Here is a 25374-nt window from a genome sequence, read left to right as displayed (position 1 = left end):
ACTTAGGAAAGTTAAGGCAAATCAACTAAAAATGTAAAGTCAATGAGCATAAATTATATTCTCCAGAGGACGTTACAGTGAGCTAAAGCCACTTTATTCCTGAACATGAGCATCCGAAAGGGCTTTAACATGCTTCAATTTACACACATTGACTTCACACCTTTTACGGGGAATTAACTACTTTCCTGAATGTCCCCATATAGACATGGCTTAGAAATGTAGGTCACCTACCTTATTTTTCCTGAAAGATATTACGGCTAGGGCTCTGTGTCTATCACAAAGGTTGCAGAAGTCACAGATTCCTAGGGTTGCCAGGTGTCCAGTTTTCAACCAGAACACCCGGTTGAAAAGGGACCCTGGCAGCTCCAGTCAGCACCACTGACCGGGCTGTTAAAAGTCCAGTTGGCAGCACAGCAGGCCTAAGGCAGGCTCCCTGCCTGCTCTGTATCCGAGAGACTCACGAGAAGTGGCGAAACATCCTCGCAGCCCCTAGGCACAGAGGCAGTCAGAGAGGCTCCACGTGCTGTCCCTGCCCCAAGCGCTGGTTCCGCAGCTCCCACTAGCTGGGAACCATGGCCAATGGGAGCTGCGGGGGCGGTGCCTGCAGGCGAGGGTAGCATGCGGAGCCTCCCTGGCTGCCCCTGCACTCAGGGGCCAGAGGACATGTCGCCGCTTCCAGGAGCTGCCTCAGGTAAGCGCCACCCGTAGCCCGCCCCACACCCTGAGCCCCCTCCCACACCCCAACTCCCTCCCAGAGTCCACACCCCACTCCCCCTCCCGCACTCCGAACCCCTCAGCCCCACCCCAGAGCCCGACCCCCCAGCCAGAGCCCTCACCCCCCTCCCACACTCCAGGCCCCTGCCCCAGCCCGGAGCCCCCTCCCATGCTCCGAACCCCTCGGCCCCAGTCCGGAGCCCCCTCCTGCACCTCAAACCCCTCATCTCCAGCCCCACCCCAGAGCCCTCACCCCCTCCCGCACCCCAGTCACCTGCCCCAGCCCAGTGAAAATGAGCGAGTGAGAAAGGTGAGGGATAGCGAGCGACGGGGGCTGGGGGGACGGAGTGGGCGGGGGGGGCTTCAGAGAAGGGGAGGGGCCTTGGGAAGGGGGGTTGTTTCTGCAAACAGAAAGTTGGCAATCCTATGGATACCATGACTCTCCACAAACTCCATGACTTATGCAGCTGCCAGCATGGCTGTCCCCAGGGCGGCCCAAGCAGCTGGCTCTGGGGACAGCCACACCGGCCATTGTTGAAGCAGCTTCACAGCCAGCTACTTGGGCAGCCCCAGGGCCAGCCGCACCAGTGCCCCGAAGCATCCCTGGGCTAGCTGCACTGGTTGCTGCTCAGGGAGCCCTGGGCAGCTGGCCCCAGGGACCACCTGAACAGCAGCCAGCGTGGCTGGCCCCGGAGACTGCCTGAGCAGTGGTTCCAGGGGCAGCAGGAACAGCCATTGCTCAGTGGCCCCCGGCAGCTGGTGCTGCTAGCCTCAGTGACCCCCAGCAGCTGATGCCACTGGCCCCTGGGTGTCCCCCCCCCCAGCAACACACACACACCCTGGCCCTCCCCAGAGCAGCACACGCACACCCTGCCCCGCAGCTAAGATTTAGTCAGGGGTATTTATAGTACACGTCATGGACAGGTCACGGGCTGTTAATTTTTGTTTATTGTCCATGACCTGTCCATGACTTTTACTAAAAATACCCATGACTAAATCCTAGCTTTAACTATGGACAACTAGAGAATTAGTGGGTTTATGGCATCGGCTATAATTTACAAAAAATAAAATAAAGCCTTTCTTTGGATTTCAGACAGTATTATATCAAAGTACACATTTGGGACATAATATCTCAAACAATATTTAGTTACTTAGAGCAAATGTCTGTAAAGCACAGGTATTTATCAATTTTTATCTAAAAGAATCTAAGTAATTTTTTATCATTAATTTGTCTTAATTAATGATAAAATTAATTTATTTAATTAAAATAAACTCTATTTAAATATACTTGAAGAATTGTAATTTCCTTAAGAAAATATTAAAATTAAAATATCCACTTACAAAAATGTTAAATTCTGAATTCATTAGTTATTATTAGATCTACAGTATAGCAATATTTCAATATTCATACCTGATTCTTTCTTGCTCCCCTTTGCACCGTCTCGGCTCTTTTTTAATACCGCTTTTAACATTTTAATACTGCTCCTGAAGGAAGGAAGAAAAAAACAAAACTTTAAATACATCATTAATAATGAAAGTTCACCTCCAAAAAAATTTGCAATAGACAGGAGGAAGATAAAACTAAACACGAGGGTATTCATTTGAAACATGTTGATGGTTTACATTAGTTTTCTATAACCAAGTTACATTGGTCAAACCAAATACTGAAGCTGCAAGGAATGTTTTAATACTTGAACCAAGTGATTAAGGGTTCGCTATCTTGTTATAAAGCAAAAACAACATACAGCATTCTCCACATTCCACATATAATTAAGGTTATGAGGCTAAACCTGGATAACTTACCGTAAGACACTCTGGCAAAAGAATGTCTGCTTCTGACCGGAGTTCATCAAGGAGGAGGGAAATAAATTTAGACAAAACAATACCTACTTGAGGTCATGTGAAGGTGGCAAAAAAACACTGTTGACAGTAAAACTTATCAGCACCTTCAAATGCTGATATAAACAGAAAGTACAATAGAACTTCTATATGGAGCAAATATTTTTACTAACTTAATCCCCCACAACCAATTTATTTAAAACCATCTTTGCATTGTTTTGCCCCACAATTCCGAGTCATCACTACCGAGAAATTTTGCATTAAAAATAACATTCCAGTTTGTTCCTTATTTCCCATTCCACAGTCTAAAAAACCTAATTCTCTGTATCAACTTCTGCAGCAGCTAATTAATTTCAGAAAGTTACAGACTAAAAGAAGAGAAGAAACATTTGGAATAGAAATTTCTAAACAAATGTTCTAGTTTTCATGGAAATGAATATGAAACAATGAATGAAAGAGAGCACAAGGGTATTACTCTAAGAAGAATGGTCCCTAAACATAACTTTTTCATTAAACTTCCTAAAGTATCAGAGTCCTCAACCTCATTTTAGCTTAAGGATCTTCTATTGGAAAAACACAATTCTACAGGTTTTGTTTTTTCTCTCTTTTCTTTTAAGCATCAAACAAGCATACAGCATGCAACAACAAAATAAAGTAATTATTAATAGTGTGTACTGTAAGAATTTATTCACCTTGTGCAGTAACAATGTTCCTCAAGATGTGCATCCCTATAGGTGCTCCACTGTAGATGTGTCTGCGTCCATGCTCTGCTGATCCGAGAACTTTGGTAGCAGTGTCCATTGGGTCAGGAAATGCGCTGTCTCTCCTCATGCTGTTCCACGAGGCTAGCCAGCGCACACAGGCTAACCATCCTCAATTCCTTCTCTACTGCAGAATCACAGCGAGAACTCCGAAGTAAAGGGGAGGAGGGAGGGTAATGAAGCACCCATAAGGATACACATCTCAAAGAACCATCATTACCGCACCTGGTGAGTAACTTCTCCTTTTAGTAGTGTCCCTATTGGTGCACCTGAGCAGTACCCTCTTGGGAGGGCTGGGACTTCAGAGTCAGGTTAGTCAAAGATGATACTCTCGGGGCCAATGAAAGTCCGAAGGGAAGGACTGTGTTAGTAATAGTCGTGCACCAGGGTGAACCTGAGGAAGCGTCTGTGAGCCGGTAGTATTGAAATGGGAAAGTAGGCATCTTGTAGGTTGAGGGCCAAAAACCAGTCTCCCTGTTCCAGTGATGGAATGATCGTCGATAAGGTGACCATCTTGAACTTTTGAGCTTGGATGAACTTGTTGAGAGCTCTGAGGTCCAGGATGGGTCTTCAACCTCCCTTCCTTTTGGGTAGTAGGAAATAACGAAAGTAGAACCCCTTGCCTCATAGATGTTGAGGTACTGGTTCTTTGGCTCTTAACTACAGGAGGCAGCCTGACTCATGAGAAGAGTCCCCGAAGGAGGAAAGGGAAAGGTGTTGTGGAGGGGGTAGGAAGGTGAAGTGGATGGAATACCCAGATCTGATTATCTCTAGGACCCATCTGTCCAAGGTTAGCACTCCCAGGTACTGCGGAACGCTGCCATATGGTAGCCAAATGGGTGCATGGTCACATAGTAGTGGGGAGTGGTCTCACGGTACCTCAACCTGCCCATCAAAAGCAGTGTTTAGGGCCAGGTTATTGGGTCAAGGACTGGGAGCCAAAAGGCTTTCCCTTTTTCCGCTGGGGCCAATCGTTCCATTGTGACAGGAACTGGGACAATTAAGGACTCTGTTGATGTTGAGGGATAAAACGTCTCTTTTGCCCCAGTGTATAGATTCCCAGTGACCTGAGAGTGGCCCTGGAATCCTTCAAGGAGTGGAGAGAGGTATCAGTCTTCTCGAAAAAGAGCTTCACACCCTAAAAGGGAAGATCCTCTACCATGGTCTGCACCTCCTTCGGGAAACCCGAGAGGTGCAGCCACGATGCCCATCTCATCATCACAGCCATGGAGATGGTCCTGGCAGCTGTGTCAGTGGTGTCTAGGGCTGACTGCAAAGATGTTTTTGCCACCAGTTGCTCCTCCTGGATCATGGCCTTAAAGGAATCCTGAGAGCTCTCTGGTAGCTTATCAATAAAGTAGTGTAATTTATTGTAATTTGTATAGCTGTACTTTGCTGTGAGCACCTAATAGTTGGCAATTCGAAACCGTAAGGTGGCAAAGGAATACACCTTCCTACCAAAGACATCAAGGTGCTTTGAGGCTCTATCATAGGGTGTTGTCCTAGAGTGTTTCTGTCGGCTACTAGAGTTCACAGCATACACCATGATGGTATTGGACGGTGGGTAGGTGAATAGAAACTCTGATTCCTTTGTGGGAACATAGTATTTTTTGTCCACCCACTTGCATGTCGGGGCCACCGAGGCCGGGTTTGCTACACCATCTTAATTGGGTCTAGGATGGCCTCGTTGATTTGTAGGGTGATGCTGGATATAAATTAAGCAGAGGATGTGGGTAAGCTGGTGGTGCATATCTTTAACCTCCTACAATGGTATGCAGAGGGTGTCCGCCACTCTCTTCGCCAGCTATTGGACCATGGAAGGTGGCGACATCATGACTGCTTTGTCCGGGGAAGAAGAGGATATGGCCTTGGGTGTGACCTCCTCCTCTGTGTCCACCTCTTGCTCCTCCATTTATTGGGGTTCTGAGGACTGTGATGCTGTAGCCGAGGTGGCATGCCTGGGAGGCTCTCAGGCAATGCTCGGTGCCCTCGAGGCAGGCTGTTGGTGTTGTCGCCCAGGATCCCAGTATGGCCACTGCGGTGGCATAGGGCCTGGTGCAGGTGCCCACGGGCGACTTTACCAAGATGGTGGCAGTGCCATCTGGTGGTACATTCCCAGACCCTGTTGATACTGGGTCCCACATGGTGCTTGGTAGAGTATAGAGAAACCCAGTCCAGCTCACTATCTGAACCATCATTTGTCATCAGAGGGGCATGGCATGATTGTGGGGAAAAATGCCCCTTGGTCGACAATGGGTCGATTCTGTGATCTTGGTACTGAGGGGTAGATAGTTAGGAGCTTCCAACATAGCCAGTTCACCGAACCAGGGGCGTAGCCACAGGTGGGCCTGGGTGGATCACAGCCCACCCACTTAGCATCCAGGCCCACCCAAATCTGAGCAGGGGTGTAGTGCTGCCAGAGCAGCTCTGGAGTATCACTCAGTCACCTGAAATCCAGGACGGAGTTATGAACTTGCCCTGCAGAAAGCTACACTCCAATAGCTCTGCCTTGCTATTTTTTGAGCCGCCCCATGCGTGTGCCCAGTTTGGCAGGTGAAGCACTTTGTCTGGGACCACCAGGGCTAGGAAGAGGGCATGGTGTCAGGGGAGAAGCTGAGCTACCAGAGTCTGTTATTGCCCATCCATTCCAAAGTTGGGCCCCACACAAATTTCCGCTCCTAGCTATGCCACTGCACCAGACTGATAGAATTCTGCTGGTACCGAGTGTCCCAGCATTAGTGGCAGAGCTGGGGGAGATGGGAAACTTTGCCATACTGATCTCTCCGGTGCTGGCTGGTACCACCAACAGCTCACATACTGGGAGCGTCTTAAGTGGTTTGCCCTCATCTCTCTCTACCAAAGATTAGGTGCCCATGCCAAAAGGGTTTATGGGCCTATTAACTGTACCAGACACCGATGGTCGCTGCGAAGCATGGGTGCCAGAGGATCTTGGTCCCAGGATACCAAGTGAGATGGTGATCACTTTTGGCTATTCCTGGGCTCACTGAGAGGACTTCCCACTCTTTTTTTCAAGTTGTGAGAGGAGTCCTCGGACTGTTTCTTCGACCCATTATCCTTCCAAGTCGAAATCTGAGGGGAAAATTCATGTCCTCCGGAGGGCTGGGATCGGAGAGACGCATCCATAAAGATGATATTTTGGCAGAGCTCTCTGTCCTTGCATGATCTCGGTCGGAGCTGCTGACAAAGGAAACACCTTTGTTGGATGTGGCCCTCATCAAGGCAGCAAATGAACTTGGAGTGCTTGTCCATGACCAGGATCGCTTCATTGCAAGTGCCACTTCTTGAAGCCCGGCGAGCCAGGCATACTCTGGTCCAGGGGGGTTCCCCTCTCCCGGCCGGGAGCTGACACAAGAACAATGTCTTTTCTTTTTTCTTTGTTGTGGGTTTTTAAGGCTCGGTCAAATAAAAGCCAAAAGAAGGCTAAAGGGTTTCTAAAAGCTAAAGATGAACAACCTGCTAACTGACAGCTAAAGGCTCTGTCTCTAGCCAGGGGCAGTTGAGAAGGAACTAAGGACAGTTAGCCTGGGCACTGGCTAGCCTCCTGGCCTAGTACAATGAGAGACAGCGCATGTGCAGGCCCAACGGACACTGCTACCGAAGTTCTCTGATCAGCAGCGCAGGGACGCAGACACACCTACAGTGGAGCACCCATAGGGACACTACTTGAAGAAGAATACTGTAACAGAGAATTATACAAAATCCATACGGAATAAACAGAAAAAGCAACAATAATCAGTTTTCTATCTGAAAAGTTTAACTTTCTGAACAATTTATACACCATTTTATAAAACACTATAGAAAAACAGTCACCACAGCAAACACTCCTTAGGATTCCATGAATAACCTGTACAGCATAAGTTTCATATAAATTAGAAACCTGGAATCATTCCACTGCACAATGTAAATTTTGCATGGGGGAGGTGAAGACATACACAGAAGTAGGTAAATTTTTGAATCATGGCCAGTTCTCCTACAGTAAGACAAGATCTTAGAGGAGAAAAAAGTCCTTTGTTAGATACTGAAAAGATAATCTAAACAAAAGTTGCACTGATAAACAGGGTGGATAAAAATCAATGATTTAAAAAAAAATTGGATTTTTTAATTTAAATTTGATTTTTTTTTATAAAATGCTTTTTGAGGAAAAACACATCTAAAGATAGTTTTAATTAAGATCCATGATAAGATATCTTTGAGCTATTATGTAATAGAGATTATAAATTCTAATTCTATAGTATGAGACAATATATTCATGTAATGTTTAAGAAAAGTTCCAACAGTTCATGGATTAGGGACCCAATCTTATGGGGTTCCACAGGCTTCTTTATATATTATTTAGGTTAATCTATCTACCCAATGGGACTCAGTGCTCAACCTAGAAGATACCATCAGAGATGCTTAGTTTTGCAGTTCTCAAACTGTGGATTTGTCTCTCCAGAGATAACATGCTTGTTAACAGCAAAAATGTTTTTAAATAAATAATATATAGAGGTGAGAAATAACAGACCTCAACCCGATTGTTCCTCTGCAAGTTTGTGTACACAGAGCCAATCCCTTATCTCTCTCTAAAAGGGCAAAGTTTCAAAAAGTTCAATGAATAGAAGATTGTTGGGGGCAGAATAGATCTGGACAAGGAGAAGAAGTCTGGAGATAAATGTGAGAAGGGAGGGACAGGCAGTAGAAACAAAAGTGAAACTGTTTGAGCAGCATATTCCAGAAGTCTTGAGGTCTGAGTGTAGTCTTCATTGATTTGAGATCTATCATACCATTCTCTCACTAGAAGGGAAAACCTATAATGGCAGCAGGCCATCAAAGACAGCCAGCTTGGGTATAAGAACCATTCAAGAAATATATATTTGCTAATGATGTTTTAAAGAAAGTCACACCAGTGAACTGGAGGAAGTCACTTAAGCACTTGGATTCAGAGACTGTTGAAGTGATAATCTCATTTTTAACAGCAGTAGCTTCTTCTGCCAGTAGAGAGAGAATATTTTCTTGCTTTGGACTGATTCATTCCAAACTGAAAAAAAGTTTGGGACCTGAAAAAGCAGGAAAACTTGTTCTTTTCCAGATGAACAACAAACAGGAAAATGAAGGTGAAGACAACTGAGTTAAATGCAGAAGCCAATATTTTAAGTTTCTCATGTTGACCTGACTGCCAGTCGATTTAATTTTTTTTAACTATTTCATTTAATTATTTTAATTAAAAACAATTTTAACAAAAACAAACCTGATTTTAAAAAACTTGAATGTTTAAATAAATTCAAAAATTCATATGCTTGTCTTGTTAAAATGTTATATGTTTGCTGTTGAAGAAAAAAAATTCAGAATACATAATTGTTGTTTTTGTTAAATAAAACAATTTAAATGTCTGTCTGGTGATGTTCTTCTCCTAATACAGCGTGGCAAGGAAATCCTCCAAATATTAATGATTAACCTGTTGAATTGGAGATAGTTCACCTCCCAGTGACTTCTTAAATATCTGCTTCAATTACCTTTGGTAAATGAAATAACCAAACAATCATTCATTTTCTGAAATAGCTGTAAAACTGATCTGAAAAGTTCTCAAAATAAAACACTTTAAAAATGTATAGTGTTTACCTTCTGAAAATGAAACCTACATCTATCTCTGAGTTGTGAAGAATATGTATTAAGCTTATAACAACCAACAAGAATGCACTTTTATGTAGAAATCCATGATTAAATCAAAGTCTTCCTGACTAGTGATTTAAATCAAATCCATCCTGCTGATAAGACTCCTTAGCAGTGCATGTTGCAGGCATAGCTTCATCGCCCATGCTCTGCAATGTCTCTCCACTTAAGCCCTTACAAAACATCTTGAGTGAAAAATTATGTAGACCATGCGAATTGGAGCATGAGCTTTCGTGGGTGAATACCCACTTTGTCGGATGCATGTACATGCATCCAACGAAGTGGGTATTCACCCGCGAAAGCTCATGCTCCAATACGTCTGTTAGTCTATAAGGTGCCACAGGACTCTTTGCTGCTGTTACAGATCCAGACTAACACGGCTACCCCTCTGATATGTAGACCATGTTATGGTTCCACAAGAGAACCAGTTCCCACAATGGCAAATGGAGACAAAGAATTCCTTCCAAGAATCTCCCTACCACTACATTGGAAAATATCAATCTTCCATGAATGGGGAGATGAAAGGCTGAGATCATCACTAGATATGCCCTCAACAAGCTACGCATAAGTCTCAACAACTGAAGATGCGACAACTATTCCTGGTTACAAGCCAGCATTGGCTGACCAGATCGAAAACTGGGCCTATTTTGGAACATTCAGCTAGAGGGTTTCCTATTAGTAAGTAGAACCTGTCAAACAGCCGCCAAACATTACTCTTCCTCCTCATTCAACCACGGAACCACCACCACCCATCGTGAGATGCAGGGAGGTTGAGGAAGAACTGGATAGCATAACCCAATTTGACAGTGCTGTTGACAGTAATCGAGCTCCAAACATCTAGAAAGCATGCTAGCCAGTTTCCAAAGGGGTGGGGAAGCGGGGAGATGAAAGAAGAGAAACAGGGTAATGGAAGTCACAACTGAACTGCTGCCCTGGACAAACAAGTCAAAAACAGACACTTGATGGCATTGGAAGAGGGTGTGTCAACTGGCCAAACCCACAACCTGAATGCTTCCACCTCTCGGACCTATACCCCTTCCTGGGGTAGTCCCGCTGTTTCTGAGGAGGGAACAATTGCCCAAAGGGGTATTGCAGGCGGTACTGCTGCTGCTGACCTCTGGCATCTTTGCACTGCCAGCTTACATCCCCAAGGAATATAGGGTTGGCCCTAGAAAGGGTACACATTTTTGTTGGTTTTGTCCAAAAAGAGGATCCAACTATCAAAAGGCACGTCCTCTATAGGGAGCAATGCCTGAATTTTGCAGCCAGGATGTCCTGCTCATGGTCACCACCAAGGCCATCATTCTGGTTGAAGCATTTGCTATGTCTAGCATGGACTACAGTAATGTTTTGGCCACCCAGAAGTCTTTGGCAATAAATGATTGAAATTCCTCCCTGGAGGTTTCAGGCAGCTGGTCTGTAAATTTAGACACGTCTAATTTACAAAATCGTATTTGGACAACAGTGCCTGCTGGTTTGCAATCCCCATTTGCAGGTAAGAGTTGATACAGATCTTTCTACCCATTAAGTCCATCCTTTTAGAGGTCTTTTCCTTAGGAGTGAACTTCAATCTGCCCTGTCAAACTCTGTCATTCATGGCAGTTACGATGAGTGAATTAGGAGCTAGGTAGAACTCAGATCTCTACATCAGGACAAAGTAGTGTTTCTCCAAACACTTTGTCGTGGATGGCACTGAAGCCGGTGTGTTCCAATTAACCTTTGCAGACTCCAGAAATGCCTCGTTGAGGAGGAGAAGCCACTCTCCTGAGGGAAGATGGCTGCAGGATGTCCAACAACTTACGGGTATTCTCCTGCAGGAACTCCATCTGGATGTGCAGGGAAGCAGCCATGCACTGCAAAAGGTCCTGGTAGGCCTTGGAGTCCTCAGGCACAAAAGGGGAGGAAGAGCCAGGCACAGCCAGGTCATCCGGGGATGAGGAAGAGGCAGTTAACTGTGCCAATGATGGGTCTCTTTCCTGAACAGGCAGATATGGACGGGGCAATTCTAAAGGCTCCCCGAGGTGGGGAGGGGGAACAACTGGCACCTGAAATTGTGGCAGGTTAACAGCCCCAGCCACTGACATGACTGGTTATCTCGCTTTAGAGTTGGATAGGGAGTACGACCTCTGCAATCAAGGAGCATCTCATAAGTTCCATGGGGGCGGCTGGACATAAGGGTAAGGCATTGGTGGTCAGTAGGCACCAGGCCACAGGCCCCCATCCTGACTGCAGGAAGAGTGCAATCTCGGTATCCATGCTGCTCCATGAACAGTCCCAGGTGTAGGCCAGGAAATGGAGAGTGGGAGGATGATGCTGACCTGGATGCCAAGAAGTCTTGAGACTCTGGGGATTCTGAGCCAGCCTCGATGGTGCAAGCAACCAGTCAGACTTATCCATCACCCAAAGCGAGGGAGGGATCGGTGCAAACTGCTGAAACACCTCATTTGGCCCAGGGTAGCCCTCAACTGTCGCCAGTGCTAGAACTGGTGTTGGTACTAAAGCTAGTGGCAGTACCGAAACAGCCAACAGTACCAAGGTGGGGAGCAGGTAATGCTGCCATGGTAACATCAGCGGAGTGGAATGCAGTGATGCTGAGGAGTTTCGCAGTGCCAAGGAGGTCCCTTGTGCCAAACCCACCACCGGACTCACTTGCATGGTCTGCAGTAAAGGAACAGCGGGCTGCAGTGTCACCAGATCCGAAGGTTCAGTGGCCTGTCCAGGAAGCAAAGCTGTGGATGCCATAGCCCTGGCGAAGTCCTGGATCAAAGGAGACCTCTAGATGGAAAGGCAGAGGAAGTCTGCCGCCACATGATATGCTGGCGACATGGACACAGTTGGTGCTGGCATCACCTTTGTCAGTACCAGATTTAACAGACACTCCAAGGCCACAGCCTGAGTTGACGGTACAGGGTCTCTCGCATCCCAACACAGTATCAGGGAGCAGTTGGAAGGACATGCTTCATCCCACATGCCAGTAGCAGCTGTACTCTTCCTGGAGGAGGAATAAGACTGGAGCGGTCCCGATTGGTTTTATGAGACCTTTTCTTCGGCGCACTCAAAGGAGAGCAATTTGTTTGAGCCAGCACCACTCACCGAGATCAAGGGCAACCTATGACCAAAGTAGGCCTTGGTAACGAAGCAAGCCTCATGGCGAAGGTCTCTAGACACCTGAGTCAATTTTGGGAATGATTCACAGATCAAACACCACTCTTTGATGTGACCCCATCTAAGCAGAGCAAACACCTTGTGAGAGAGTCATTGTTGGGGATCGCCCCTCATCTGACAGACAACATTTGAACCCTGGTGAGGGCATCACCAAGGGAAAACTAACACGAATACTAGGGTATTACTAACTATATACAACTAGCACAACAAAGTCCAAGGATTCTGAGGAACTGTGAAGTTAAGAATCACAGAGCTCCAACTCCAGCCACAGGTGCTAAGAAGGAACTGAGGGGGATCAGGGCAGCACCAGCTCATATAGCCAGGTGAGGGGCTACAGCCACTAGGCACAAGCACTGCCCCTCTATGGGTACTGCTAGACAAAATTCTCTGCTTTGGTGCACTGGGTGTGCAAACAGCTAAGTGGAATATACAGCTGCATCTATTCAAAGAAGAACTTCAGTGGCCTTTTACAAGTCCAACATAAATAAAATTGAGGGAAAAACTGGACTCAGCTGAAATTCAAATGGCAAAGAGAAGACCACTAATAAGAACCAGAATGGATTTTAAATATTGTTGAAAGAAGTCTAGAACTTCTTGAAAACTAACAATGTTGCAGCTATATCAGGATTTTGGATGTCGATATGGGAAGCAGGGAGAAGCTGTTATAAAATTATATAAAAAGTTTTATACCATTGGTTTTAAACAGAGACAGACCCCTCTTTATCCTGAACACTCAACACATCTGTCTGTGTAGAGAAAGCCAGGTTGGGAGAAATAGGTTTGTATCTCCCTTTCATATGACCGAGACACAATTTTGTAAACAAACAAACCAGAAGTGTTATATTCTCCCCAGACTTGACCCCTACAATTATAGGCAAGAAATATTAAAATGGTCAAAAAAGTAGTCTTCAGATTAAAATTCTGTGCCTGCATCAGTTCTATATCCAGCTAAACTGAAGGCACTCCTACAGCACAGAAGCTTTGTCTGGGAAATGGAGGTAGCGCACTGGGGAAAAAAATTACAAAATTGAAACTGGGGCTCAACTGCCATTCTCCTGTGTGGTCCTTATAGGCTTTGTACTTAAATAGACGCTATAGGAGATAGTGCTAGGGAACACCTAAGCAGAGTAATTACAGTGCCTGACTCCAGCCACCACATAGTGCTGCAGCAGTAACAATTCAATTCTCCATCCATAACCACCTCCTCTGTCAGTTGCTTCCACCTGTACAATGGAGCAGAAGAGAAGATTATCTTCTCTGCAGAGGCCTTAGAAATAAGTGATAGTAGCAGCAGCTCCTCACAGCCCCAGACTTTTGGGCAATTATTGCTAAGAGGAGGAAGGATGAGAGTGGAAGCATGGAGAAGACGACATGAAATTGGGGAAGAGGGAGGGGAAATAGTGTAGAGGTGAGACAACCATCCTCTCCTCCCCCCCGGAAATATGGAATGAGTGAAACTTCAAGAAAAGACAGCACTCATCAATCAAGTATGTAGCTGCAGAGGAGAAAGGAAGAACAATGCCTTTGCATTAAATATGTCAAAGAACTACACCTCTACCCCAATATAACGTGATCTAACATGAATTCGGATATAACGCGGTAAAGCAGTGCTCGGGGGGGGGGGGGGGGGCTACGCGCTCTGGCGGATCAAAGCAAGTTCGATATAACGTGGTTTCACCTATAATGCAGTAAGATTTTTTGGCTCCCGAGGACAGCGTTATATCTGGGTAGAGGTGTACTTAGATTTGGGACTATAAACCCACTGCCGTAAAAAGCTTACTTCAGAGTGTATACATAAAAACCCACCTACATTAGATTCAATATACTTGATCATTTGTATTTTCTCTCCTCAGAAAAGAATACATTACCACCACCACAAGATGAACATAGTAAGGTGTTCATTATAAATGAAGACATTAAACAAAGAAGTTACTGAACAGATTATGAGACCAGTGCCAACAAATCAGTAAATCGGGGATGTATCTTAGACCTCGTGAAGGGAAAAAGGTACTTTAAAAACGATATGTGTTAGCCAGTATGTTTTAATTAAGGCTGTCAAGCAATGAAACAAATTAATCGTGATTAATCGCGCTGTGAAACAATAACAGAATACTATTTATATAAATATTTTTGGATGTTTGCCACATTTTCAAATACTTGTATATTGATTTTAATTACAACACAGAATACAAGATATACAGTGCTCACTTTATATTTATTTTTGATTACAAATATTTGCACTGTAAAAAACAAAAATACTATTTTTCAGTTCACCTAATACAAGTACTGTAGTGCAATTTCTTTATTGTGAAAGTTGAACTTACAAATGTAGAATTATGTACAAAAAAATAACTGCATTCAAAAACAAAACAATGTAAAACTTTAGAGCCTACAAGTGCACTCAGTCCTACTTCTTGTTCAGCCAATCACTCAAACAAGCTTGTTTACATTTGCAGGAGATAATGTTGCCTACTTCTTGTTTACGTCACCTGAAAGTAAGAACAGGCATTCTCGTGGCACTGCTGTAGCTGGCGTCACAAGATATTTACATAACAGATGCAATAAAGATTCATATGTCCTTCCATGCTTCAACCACCATTCCAAAGGATATGCATCCATGCTGATGACAGGTTGCTGGTGGCCAAAAGCATGAAGGAGCACACGAATGTTTAGCATATCTGGTATGTAAATACCTTGCAAAGCCAGCTGCAAACATGTCATGCAAGCAGCTGTTCTCACTTTCAGGTGACATTGTAAACAACAAGCAGGCAGCAGTATCTCCCATAAATGTAAACAAACTTGTTTGTCTTAGCAATTGGCTGAACAAGGAGTAGGACTGAATGGATTTTAGGCTCTAAAGTTTTACATTGTTTTGTTTTGGAGTGCCGTTATATAACAAAAAAGTCTACATTTGTAAGTTGCACTTTCACGATAAAGAGATTGCACTACAGATTTGTATGAGGTGAATTGAAAAATACTATTTCTTTTGTTTATCATTTTTACAGTGCAAATATTTGTAATAAAAATAATATAAAGTGAGCACTGTACACTTTGTATTCTGTGTTGCAATAGAAATCAATATATTTGTAAATGTAGACAAACATTCAAATATTTAATAAACAATAAAAATAGCAATTGAAATTTAACAGCGCAATTTAATCTTTTAATCACGATTAATTTTTTTTAGTTAATCATGTGAGTTAACTGCGATTAATCGCCAGCCCTAATTTTAATTATGTGGTATTTTAAAATGTGTTAGCACCTAAGTTAGATAGTATAACACCATTAAAGAGAGTTGGCTGGCTGTGATATGACAGAATTTCCATTTGTTCAGTTGTATGTTTTAAAAACTTAAGAAATTATGTACAGAAATCAAGTACGAATTTAAAATTGTAAAGTCAAGCATAAAAAAAAGTTAGGAAATGACAGGTTGAAAGTTGCCGGTGCAACCTAAATTTGCCCCTCGTGTGTATGCATTATGGTTCAATCTTTCTAGCAAGTGTAATAGGGTATCAGTTACTGAGGCTGTCATTTCTGCATCTGTATGCCAAAGTCTTCATATGGAAGCTACTTTCCATCATTGCAGACGTCACTGGGTTTTACCAGATTAGTTGCATTTCACTCCTAAGTGTATCAAGACATCATGATAAATTCTAACAAGTTACCCAAAAAAAAGGAATCACAGACCTAGAATTTGAAGTCTTTGTATCTCATTAACAATTTGCTGAGCTAACCTGTCTTTCTCCTTCCCTGTGCCATTAGTAAGTGTGGAGGACCATCATGGCTTTGAGAATTAGACCCATTCAATGTAATATACACATATGGACATGCACCCTCCATACACTGGGCAACTTCTTAGGATCCCTTATCCTCATTTTAAGAACTCTGCTTAGGGTTGCCAAGTGTCCAGTTTTCAACCGCAAAGCCCGTCAAAAAGGACCCTGGCGAGTCCGGTCAGCAGCACAGTGGGACTAAGGCAGGCTCCCTGCCTGCCCTGGCTCTGTGCTGCTCCCAGCATGTCCGACTCCTAGGCGAGCAGCGCACGGAGCCCCCAGGTCCCTCCGCCTAAGAGCAGGACATGTCGGCCGCTTCCAGGAGCCACCTGAGGTAACCACCAGAGCCTGCACCCCCTCCCACACCCCAATCCCAAAGAGAAACCAATATAGCAGTAACTATACAACCAGTTTTGCAAATGCTGTACAGTTTGTGCCTTGCCTTTGCCACACATTTCAGTTAATGGCACTGTACTAGCTTTCTGTACACAAAAATAGAAGAAACAAGGAAGACACTGTATACACCATTCCAACAGGTATTTTTTATAAACAACTAAAAAAATGGTTATTAGATTTTGCTATTAACTAGCTGTAGGTCTTAAATTATGGACAGATTTGATCTATTATCCTTGGTAATATGAAGTAACAGCAACAAGGATATTTTGTCTCTACATAAGACACTAATTTATAGTTTAGCATCAAAATAGGTACTGATATACTGTAAAGGTTTGACAAGTTGTGAACAATTAATCTGCCTTCTATGCAGTATTCTATTTCTGAATGTGACAAACAAATAACCAGAAGGCTGCGCAAGCACAAAGTAGAGGGAGATGCCTAGAGCTTCAGAGGAAAAGGTGGGTGAAGCCTGAAACCCCTCCCAGTCAGCCCCTGGGCTGCACCGGGCAGCGTGACTAGAAGAGGACTTGGCCCCGCGCCTTCTCTTCAGGCTCTGGCTCCGCCCCCTCCACTCCCCACCTGGGCCAGCTGCTGGAGGGGCACTCAACCCTTCATGCCCCTCCAACGAATTGCCTATGGACCTTTGATTAGTAAATGTCTGGCACATTTTTTCAGCCCTGCATTAGAGGCTAGTTTTATTTGTACACATCAATCTTGAGACAGCTCCATTTATTTGTAAAACCAAAGATGTAGGTTAAATTCCCAGTGGTATATGCCTACGGCAGTAATTTTAAAATATTACAGCACACGTACCACCAGCACTTATAGTAGATGTGAACACCTAATAGGAATCTCCTTTGCTGGGGGCGGGCGGGGGGAATATCATTCAACAATACTTGGAAATGGAAGTTTATTTTAAAAGGTTGAATAATTTGCCGAGTTCTGCTACATGGATACATACATGATGTCTAGCATTTCAAACTTTGTATGACTTTATATGTTTAGGAAAAGAAATTATAGACCAAATGCCCACAGAATGCTGCACAAATGCAATATATTAAACTGATTTCTTGCTATAGAAGTAATTTTGTTTTCTGGACAATGTTTCTAAAGATAGGAAACATCAGGAGGCAGCAATTCCTAAATGTAGATAAATGTAGGAGAAGGGAACTTTTTTGTTAAGAAGTTAGACAAATCTACTGGAGACCTGATGTAGGTTCAGATTTAGGATTGGGGGTGGGGAGGACGGGCAGAAGAGGAGGTAAACAATAAAACAACAAATATCAGGCTTCTACACTGACAGCTCACCCTAGGCCAGTGGTTCTCAAACTTTTGTACTGGTGACCCCTTTCACATAGCAAGCCTCTGAGTGCGACCCCTCTTATAAATTAAAAACTTGTTTTTATATATTTAACACCATTATAAATGCTGGAGGCAAAGTGGGGTTTGGGGTGGAGGCTGACAGCTCGCAACCCCCCATGTAATAACCTCGCAACCCCCTAAGGGTTTGAGAACCCCTGCCCTAGGCAGAAGCAGCTTCAAAACTTGGGTTTCTGTTTCTAAACCCTTTTCCTATTCCTGAAACAGAATAAAATTCACATTTTTGAGTTACAAAAACACTTTGGTCATGTGCTGCCATTAACATGTGTAAATTCTACAAATTAAGAGTATGTTTTAGTACTACATAAACACAGTTCTAATTCTTTCCTTGTACTCCTGGCATATATCCCTACCTAGATTTCACACAAATCCAAGATTCCAGAGCCAAAACTCTCATAAAAGTTTTCATGTGTTGCCTTGTAATGTCATTTTAAGATTTCTATAAAAGGCAGTATGCTAAAAAAAAAAAAAAATATATTTTGGATAATTATATTTATTTAAAAAGTGTATATAATGGTGTAACAATATAGATTATGGCATTTGGAAAGAGTGTTTAACTTGGCAGCACAAACTGGTTAAACTGGTTATACATACTTCCACAAATTCCTAATGAAGAAACATCTGCTACAAGGCAAGTATTTTCTAAAAGACAAGATATAATGTAGCTCATCCACATAGAATACAGAGTTTTATACTATAGGCTATCTAGTGCTAGTAGAATAATAATCCCTTGTATGTTGGATAAATTGAAAATTGTTGAATTCATACTCATGAATAATTAAAGTTTAGAAAATTTCATCAAAATGCATCATATTCCATCTTTTGGACTGAATGTTATACACAGTTTTGGAACTATTTCTCTCCTCTCTTTCATCAGAGACTATGTTGGAATCTACACTAATGAAGAATAACTCACTGTGTGGTATTTTAGATTAGAATACAAATATGCTGAGAGATGTTTCCTTTTGTTTCTTTAAAGAAGGATATTTATAACACTTCTCAGAAGCAATACTGTATAAATATAGGTTATTAGGGTTCTCTCTGTCATTTCAAGTTTCATTATATTGCAGATTCCTCAAAGCCAACTCGAGTGTTATCCTGGTTTTAACTTTTAAAACACTAAAAAATTACTAAAAATTTATCTAGTCAATTTCCATAGGTTGGCAGCTCCTTTCTTCTGTCATTATTATTCATACACACACACACACAATACAAAGGTATATAGGCAGTTTCTCCCATATATACCCTCACCTGTAGTGCCTCTGCTGGCAACCACAGTGAAACTCTCACCTGTTAATTGTTTTCTGTGATCCAATTGTGCCAATGCAGGCCATAGGACATCAAGCCACTCAGTCAGTGAAGGATCAGTAATTTCACACCTGTGTATCCTTCAAGCATTTCCCAGCAGCCCCTCTCCAGATGATGACTTCCACATTTGAACAATTAATATGAAAACTAGTCTACCACAGGGACCTGCTTGCAGTGTTAATAACTAGTTCCTTTGAACCAGTATTTAAAATGGTGTAAGCGCTCACATAGGCAGGACAAAACCTTTGTTGCCACTATTTCAGAGAGTAACAAAATCCTAGTGCAGGCAGGCCTCAAGTGCACTGATGCCCCAAGAAGAGCAAGGCCTAATTCAAAAGGACTTGCTTAACACTTGCATCCTTTTAACTATATCACATCTGGGATTGGGAGTAGGCATCCTGCCCTGTAGCAGACGAAAAGCATCCTCTCTTTCAAGTCAAATGTGGCCTGCCAAGTCTTCCTGTGTGGCCCACCAGCTCACCTTAAAAAAAAGTTTATAATTAAATTCATGAACAGTGAAGCGCTGCGGATCATTTATAATGATTTCCTTAGTAAGTAACTTAATGGCAGTGCTTAATTTGTAATGAAAGAGGTGCCGGCGCTCAGCCCCAGCAAGCCTTGGCTCAAATTAAGCAATGGCTGGGCAGCCAGAGAGCAGCGGCAGTTTATCAGAATAGCCAGAATCTAGCCATCTATCTTTTAACGATATTTGGATCAATGTCTCTCTGAGAATCTGGGTTTTCTACCATGAACATTATATAAAAAAAAAAACCCACAATATTGCAATCACCTGACAGATGAACATCTTCACCAGTATATGTGCCTTGCCCTGACCTCTTACAAATCACTCTTCAAAAAACTTACTAGAAATCATCGATGTCACCTCCCCCATTAGATATGGTCACAAATACAGGTAATAATGTTGATTTATAAACTTGGTTAAAAGACAAAATACTAATACTTACATTGCAATAATGGTCTTTACTGGCAGCTAGGTTCTTTTTGTTTTTTTGGTCAGCCTTCTATGCAAATGGCCCACCTCTTATCATAAAATTCATAAATCAACCCACAGGTAGATCTAATTGAGTATCACTGATATAGAGTTTAGACTTCTTTCTGCCCACCTAAAAGGACAGGACCATTCTGTTCTTTTTATGCCACTATTTACAGAAGCCGCAACTGTCCAACCCAAAGGTGTTGGTTTCTGGCAGTCACATGCCAGGCTAAAGACAGCTAGCATCATCACCCTCTATGACATGTTTGTGTGTCAGTTCTTCCTGCAACACCGTATCATCTGCACTATCCAGGTGCCCCTGTGAACTCTCCAGCTAGCATTTGGAGTTTAATGCATTCTTCCCAGATCCCATAGTACATTCAAGGGATTTCACCTGCTTGACTGTTCCAAGATTAAGACTTCCAGTCAGTTCACAGAATTGACAGTTTTATCTCCAAGGATTGTGGGCAAGGGGTCATGCCAAAGTCTAACGAACTAGGTCTTGGAAAGATACGGGGCACGCCTACACTGCAAAACAAAAACACTACACAAACCCCGCAACAGTGAGTCTCAGAGCCTGAGTCAACTGACACGGGTCACAGGGCGAAAGATAGCAATGCAGATATTCCTGCTCAGGCTGGAGCCCAGGCTCTGAGAACCACCGTCGTCTCCAGGGTTGAGCTTCAATTGAGTTCAAACTGACTGACACAGGGTGGGGTGTTTTTTGGGGTAGGGGAGCAGATCGGGGTGGGGGTTGGCTTGGGGGGGGGGAGGCATAGTACCCCAGGGGATGTCTAAGTGCATCCCTAGTTTAGGTGGATGATTTGTTCCTCGTTTGAATTCCATGTGAACAGTTAATGTTCTGTTATCTGTTCCATGGAATCAAGTTCTTCACCCATCAGAGTTGGTTACCCTCTCCCCTCAGTACACAAGAGTCCAGTTTCCAAAAGAATTTCTGTGGACTAAATCTGTTTCAGGCACGGGACCTCTGAAGTTCTTCTTTGGTGATCACTGCTCATAGAGACTGGACAAGCCAGTTATCTTAAGTAGGAGACTAGAGATCTTCACTCTGATTGCTGCTACCATTATGACAAAGGTTAATAAGAGGTGGGGGGAAATAATTACTTATCCGGGTAAAGGAGCACATGCTATTTCATCTGCCTGAATTTTCCCCTTCCAGGCTTAAGCCACTCTAGAAAAATATAAATGTAGCTAGCATTCATGGCAAGCTAAGTGGTCACTAACTTATTTTTGTGCCTCAGATTTTACTCACTTTTGTGGTCTAATAAATCTTTAGGCAAGACACTGGAGTCCAGGGGATGAGAGGAGAATTTAGCACAGACTGTAACTGTGAAGTCAAGCCTTGGGAGTTTCAACCATAAGGAATTATCCTCTGTGGTTACCTTTTAAGTCTTTCCAACATTTAGCCAAAGTCAGCTTAGCTTAGTTCCCAACAGGATCACGCCATCTTGTGAACAAGGATATGAATCAATACCATTTTTCAGGAAAGAAACCATTCCCTTTACATCGAGAAGTACTGGAGAGCTGCTTAATGAGAGTCTGACAGTTCACAAACACATTTTTAATAGACCTTTCTGGCGTTCTTAGTAGCATCCTGAGTGGAGCATCTATTTTCTCTTCCAGCACCTGATAAGAGTGCACACTTAAGTGATATTTTGCAAAATGCTCTCCTCCCCCGGATTAGCTCAATCATTGTAAACTGGCCTGAACCACAAAGGTCAGGACTGCTTGGATCCAGGGCTTTGGTTATGGACAGCTTCTAGTTTAAATCAGGATATTATGAGTTGAAGTTTCAACTTTGTCCACATATTAGATTAATTATTGCAAGACATATCACAAAATTGCTCCAAGTGCACTATGGCACAATGGAGGTATTGAAGAGGACGGAATGACAGCCTAATGTTAGGGAGTCTGATAACAAGGTTCCTTAGATGAAAAGTCAATTGTAAAAAAGTTCTGCATTATCTGAGCCTATTACAAACTGCTTTTTTTTTTGGGGGGGGGGGGGGGGAGGATGGAGGGGAAGGGGCGCTAAGATTATAAATTCACATCCTATCTAGCCTGGAAGACTGTATGATGACTGAAAGACAAGGGTAAAAAAGAACTAGTAAAATGATACCGCCACAAAAGCTAAGAGAGTGAAGATTCATATACTGTGACGATAAGTGTTTTAAAGTTTTGAACACTTATGTGATAATTCTGGTCATGGTCACTTAATGGGTTTTAATCTTAAAAAAAATGTAACCCAACCCCTTACCCTTTCATGTCTTCTTTATTCATTGTGAAGCAGCAAAATTTTCAAAAAAAGTGTACCCCAACTACATTTTAAAAAAAATCCTTTGCAGGTCACCATTAATTCTTAAAGTTATATAAAATGCCAATAAAAGACTAGAGCTTCCTGTCAATGACAATGTTTATAGGAACATTTTCAAGTATGCTTGCTTATACACTATTTTGACTATTCAGCATTTAGAAACTACTGTCAACCACATGGAAAAAGATGGTCCCATTGCACCTCCATTCCAGATCCATTCCACAGAAGAATATGAGAAATAAAACCCATACATAAAGTTACTATAGATAATCTATTTTTCTAAACATGAGGAACTCCCTTCTAAAATAAAGGTATATCAATATACACAAAAGACATTTATTTGTTTTTGAGGGAGGACTGGTCTAAAATGGTATATCAACTAATACAAAAAATAGATAGATTGTACCTTCCACATTCTGGGGGGTCTTAAAAACCTAGACTAACATTTTAGTAAGAGAAAAGTACACCAGTCATTAAATGTGGGACTCTCATAAATTCTGTGTCTGCTGAATGCCACTTGCTCATATGACTTATAAATCTATGCGGGAGCACCCAGGATATTGCAGTGCCTAACTCAGCTTCTTCTGAAGTCAATGCAGAGCTAGACCAATGCTCAGTGTTTTTGAAAAATCTCACCCTTATTCAGGAAGGGGGCGGAGGCAGCAAACCGTCTCATATGCCCTGAGGAATCTTATGTATTATATCACAGTATTTCTCCAAGGGATTGGCTACAATTGAGAGTTAGAGCACATAAAGGAGCCCCCGGGTGCCCTAGCTCACTACCCGTCCACACTGGCAAGGCACGTAGGGCGCTCTGACTCCACGGCTACAGCACTCCTGGAACTCCACCTCGGCGAGAAGATTAACACTTGGTGCGCATTGGCTGAAACGCCTGGGTGTCAGTGTGAACGAGGTGTTGCATTACTGCGCTCTGATCAGCCTCCAGAAACGTCCCATAATCCCCTTAAGTCAAGTGGTCACTCTTGTCATTGTTTTGGAATCACTGCAGGCATGCCGATATGCCCTTTGAAAGCTCTGTTTCTGACAGCCAGCATGCTTATTCCAAGACAAAGCAACCATTACTGTGGAATGCTGGGGGGGGGGAGGGGGGAAGAGGTAGGCGGTCTGTTTTGCTGTCTGAACTTACAAGACAGCATGCTGACATGCTCTCAGCCCCCCAAAAACCCACTCTCTCTCCCCCCACATACACACAACACGCTCCCTGTCACACTCCACTCCACCCCACCCCCCTCATTTGAAAAGCACATTGCAGCCACTTGCATGCTGGGATAGCTACCACAATGCACTGCTCTCTGTGACTGTTGCAAGAGCTGCTAATGTGGACAGATTGCAACGCTTTCCCTACTACACTCTACGAAGGCTGGTTTAACTCAAAGCGCTCTATATCTGCAAGTGTAGCCATGCCCCAAGTTCCTGAAGTCCTAAATCCAAGTTTTAAAAAGTGACTAGTGATTTTGTGCGCCTAAGCGGAGGCATGTTCACGAGGCCTGATTTTCAGAAGATAGGGATTCACCAGTTTCTTAAAAATCAGGGTCCTTTAAAGCATCTCCATTTGGGCATCCAAAATCATTAGTCACTTATGAAAATGTGGGCCCAGCATTTAATATAGGTAGCCAAGTCTTTATTGTTCAACATCCAAGAAATGCATCTTGGTTCAAAGCAGAAGGGCGTGATATCTAGGATACAATGAAGTGAAATATAATTTCCCATTTGTGGAAAAACAGTAGGAATTTAAAGCTCAAACTTGATTCCACCCTGATACATGGTCTGGCAAGACCTACAATAAAGCAGAGAGCCAGCAGCTTAGTGAGACACACTTGACCGAACAGCTGGCCACTAAGAATAGGCTTACAAATGAGGAGAAAATTGGGCACTGAAGAAAGCAATAAAAACAGAACTCATAAGAGCACTGGAAATTGTGCTGACATCCTTTGCTTTACTCAGCTTTTACGGACAGCACAGAAGTAACATGTATTTAAGCACACAAATTCCAGTCCAAACCCTTCTCCAAACCAGTAGCCCCAAAGCAGTTCAGAAATGACAGCATTTACACTGGGGACAGAGACTCAACAACAAAGTATCTATTTGATAGCTAGTAGTTTTGATAAAGGATTAAGGTTGGGGAAAGCATTAATCTGGTCGTGCCCACTGCTTAAAATTATTAGTTTCTGAATTGCAGGGTGGACTTTTAGACTTTTCCTGGCTTTGTTCAGAGTTCAGACTGAAGGAGCCTATTCTGAATCCTGACTCAGTAGTGACATGATAGAAGTCTGTTCAAGGGTGATCTACAAATACAAAATGTGGATTTTTGTCCTTTTTTGCTTCTTTACATAGTAGACCTGAATGACTACTTTCAAAAGATTATTTTTCTACTTATTTCTAAACATTAGAAATTCAGGTACTGTCAGTTTTAGAAGACGCTTCAGGAATGTTTCCACTAACAAATTTTTCAAAAGTTTCCCCATCATTGCCAATGCTTTCTGCTCCAGCTGTGTCAGCGATTTTGGTAGCCCTTGTATGGACAGGTCACCAGCTGCTGCAGCTATTTTAACTACTATGTCAGAGAATGCTTGTAATAGCCAGCATCCTAGCTACATAAGGTTCACAACATTACTAAGCATGGTGAGGCTGAATAAGTAATATATCAAAAAGTGTTCCCTACAATAGACATCCCCAAATAAAGACTAGAGAACCAGTGATTTCAATCATACTGCAAGTCAAGAATGAAAGTTGAACAATTGGAAGGGGAAAGGATTTTTAGTTTCAAACTCTTGTTTGCTTTTGTTAGCAACAGTTTTACCTTCATACTAAACAACAGTTTGGATACAGGATATCTTTGTTCAAGATTCAGCACTCCCAATCCCTCAATTAAAATGTTAGAACTCACAACAAACAAGTTTCAGAGTAGCAGCCGTGTTAGTCTGTATCCGCAAAAAGAAGAACAGGAGTACTTGTGGCACCTTAGAGACTAACAAATTTATTAGAGCATAAGCTTTCGTGGACTACAGCCCACTTCTT

The 25374-nt window shown here is 43.0% G+C and overlaps 1 protein-coding gene across 23 annotated transcripts in view; it reads right to left on the bottom strand.

Moving 5' to 3' along the window:
* TANC1 (tetratricopeptide repeat, ankyrin repeat and coiled-coil containing 1) overlaps positions 1-25374 on the bottom strand; it is a 197688-nt gene that overhangs the window by 141085 nt on the left and 31229 nt on the right. For 12 of the 23 annotated variants that reach the window (XM_042860821.2, XM_042860827.2, XM_008178484.4 and 9 more), the window contains exon 2: positions 2126-2199. The exons of 2 other annotated variants lie outside the window; for them this stretch is intronic. In XM_042860821.2, coding sequence (XP_042716755.1) covers positions 2126-2199 — 74 coding nt within the window. Of the gene's footprint in view, positions 1-2125; positions 2200-2517; positions 3194-3245; positions 9116-18988; positions 19982-25374 lie in introns of those variants that run through there. 9 more of the 23 variants (XM_008178480.4, XM_065560599.1, XM_008178483.4 and 6 more) reach the window with 5 other exon arrangements.

The sequence above is a fragment of the Chrysemys picta genome, chromosome 11 (assembly GCF_011386835.1).
Source record: "Chrysemys picta bellii isolate R12L10 chromosome 11, ASM1138683v2, whole genome shotgun sequence".
Lineage (NCBI taxonomy): Eukaryota > Metazoa > Chordata > Testudines > Emydidae > Chrysemys > Chrysemys picta.
This window is presented reverse-complemented; position numbering and strand designations above follow the sequence as displayed.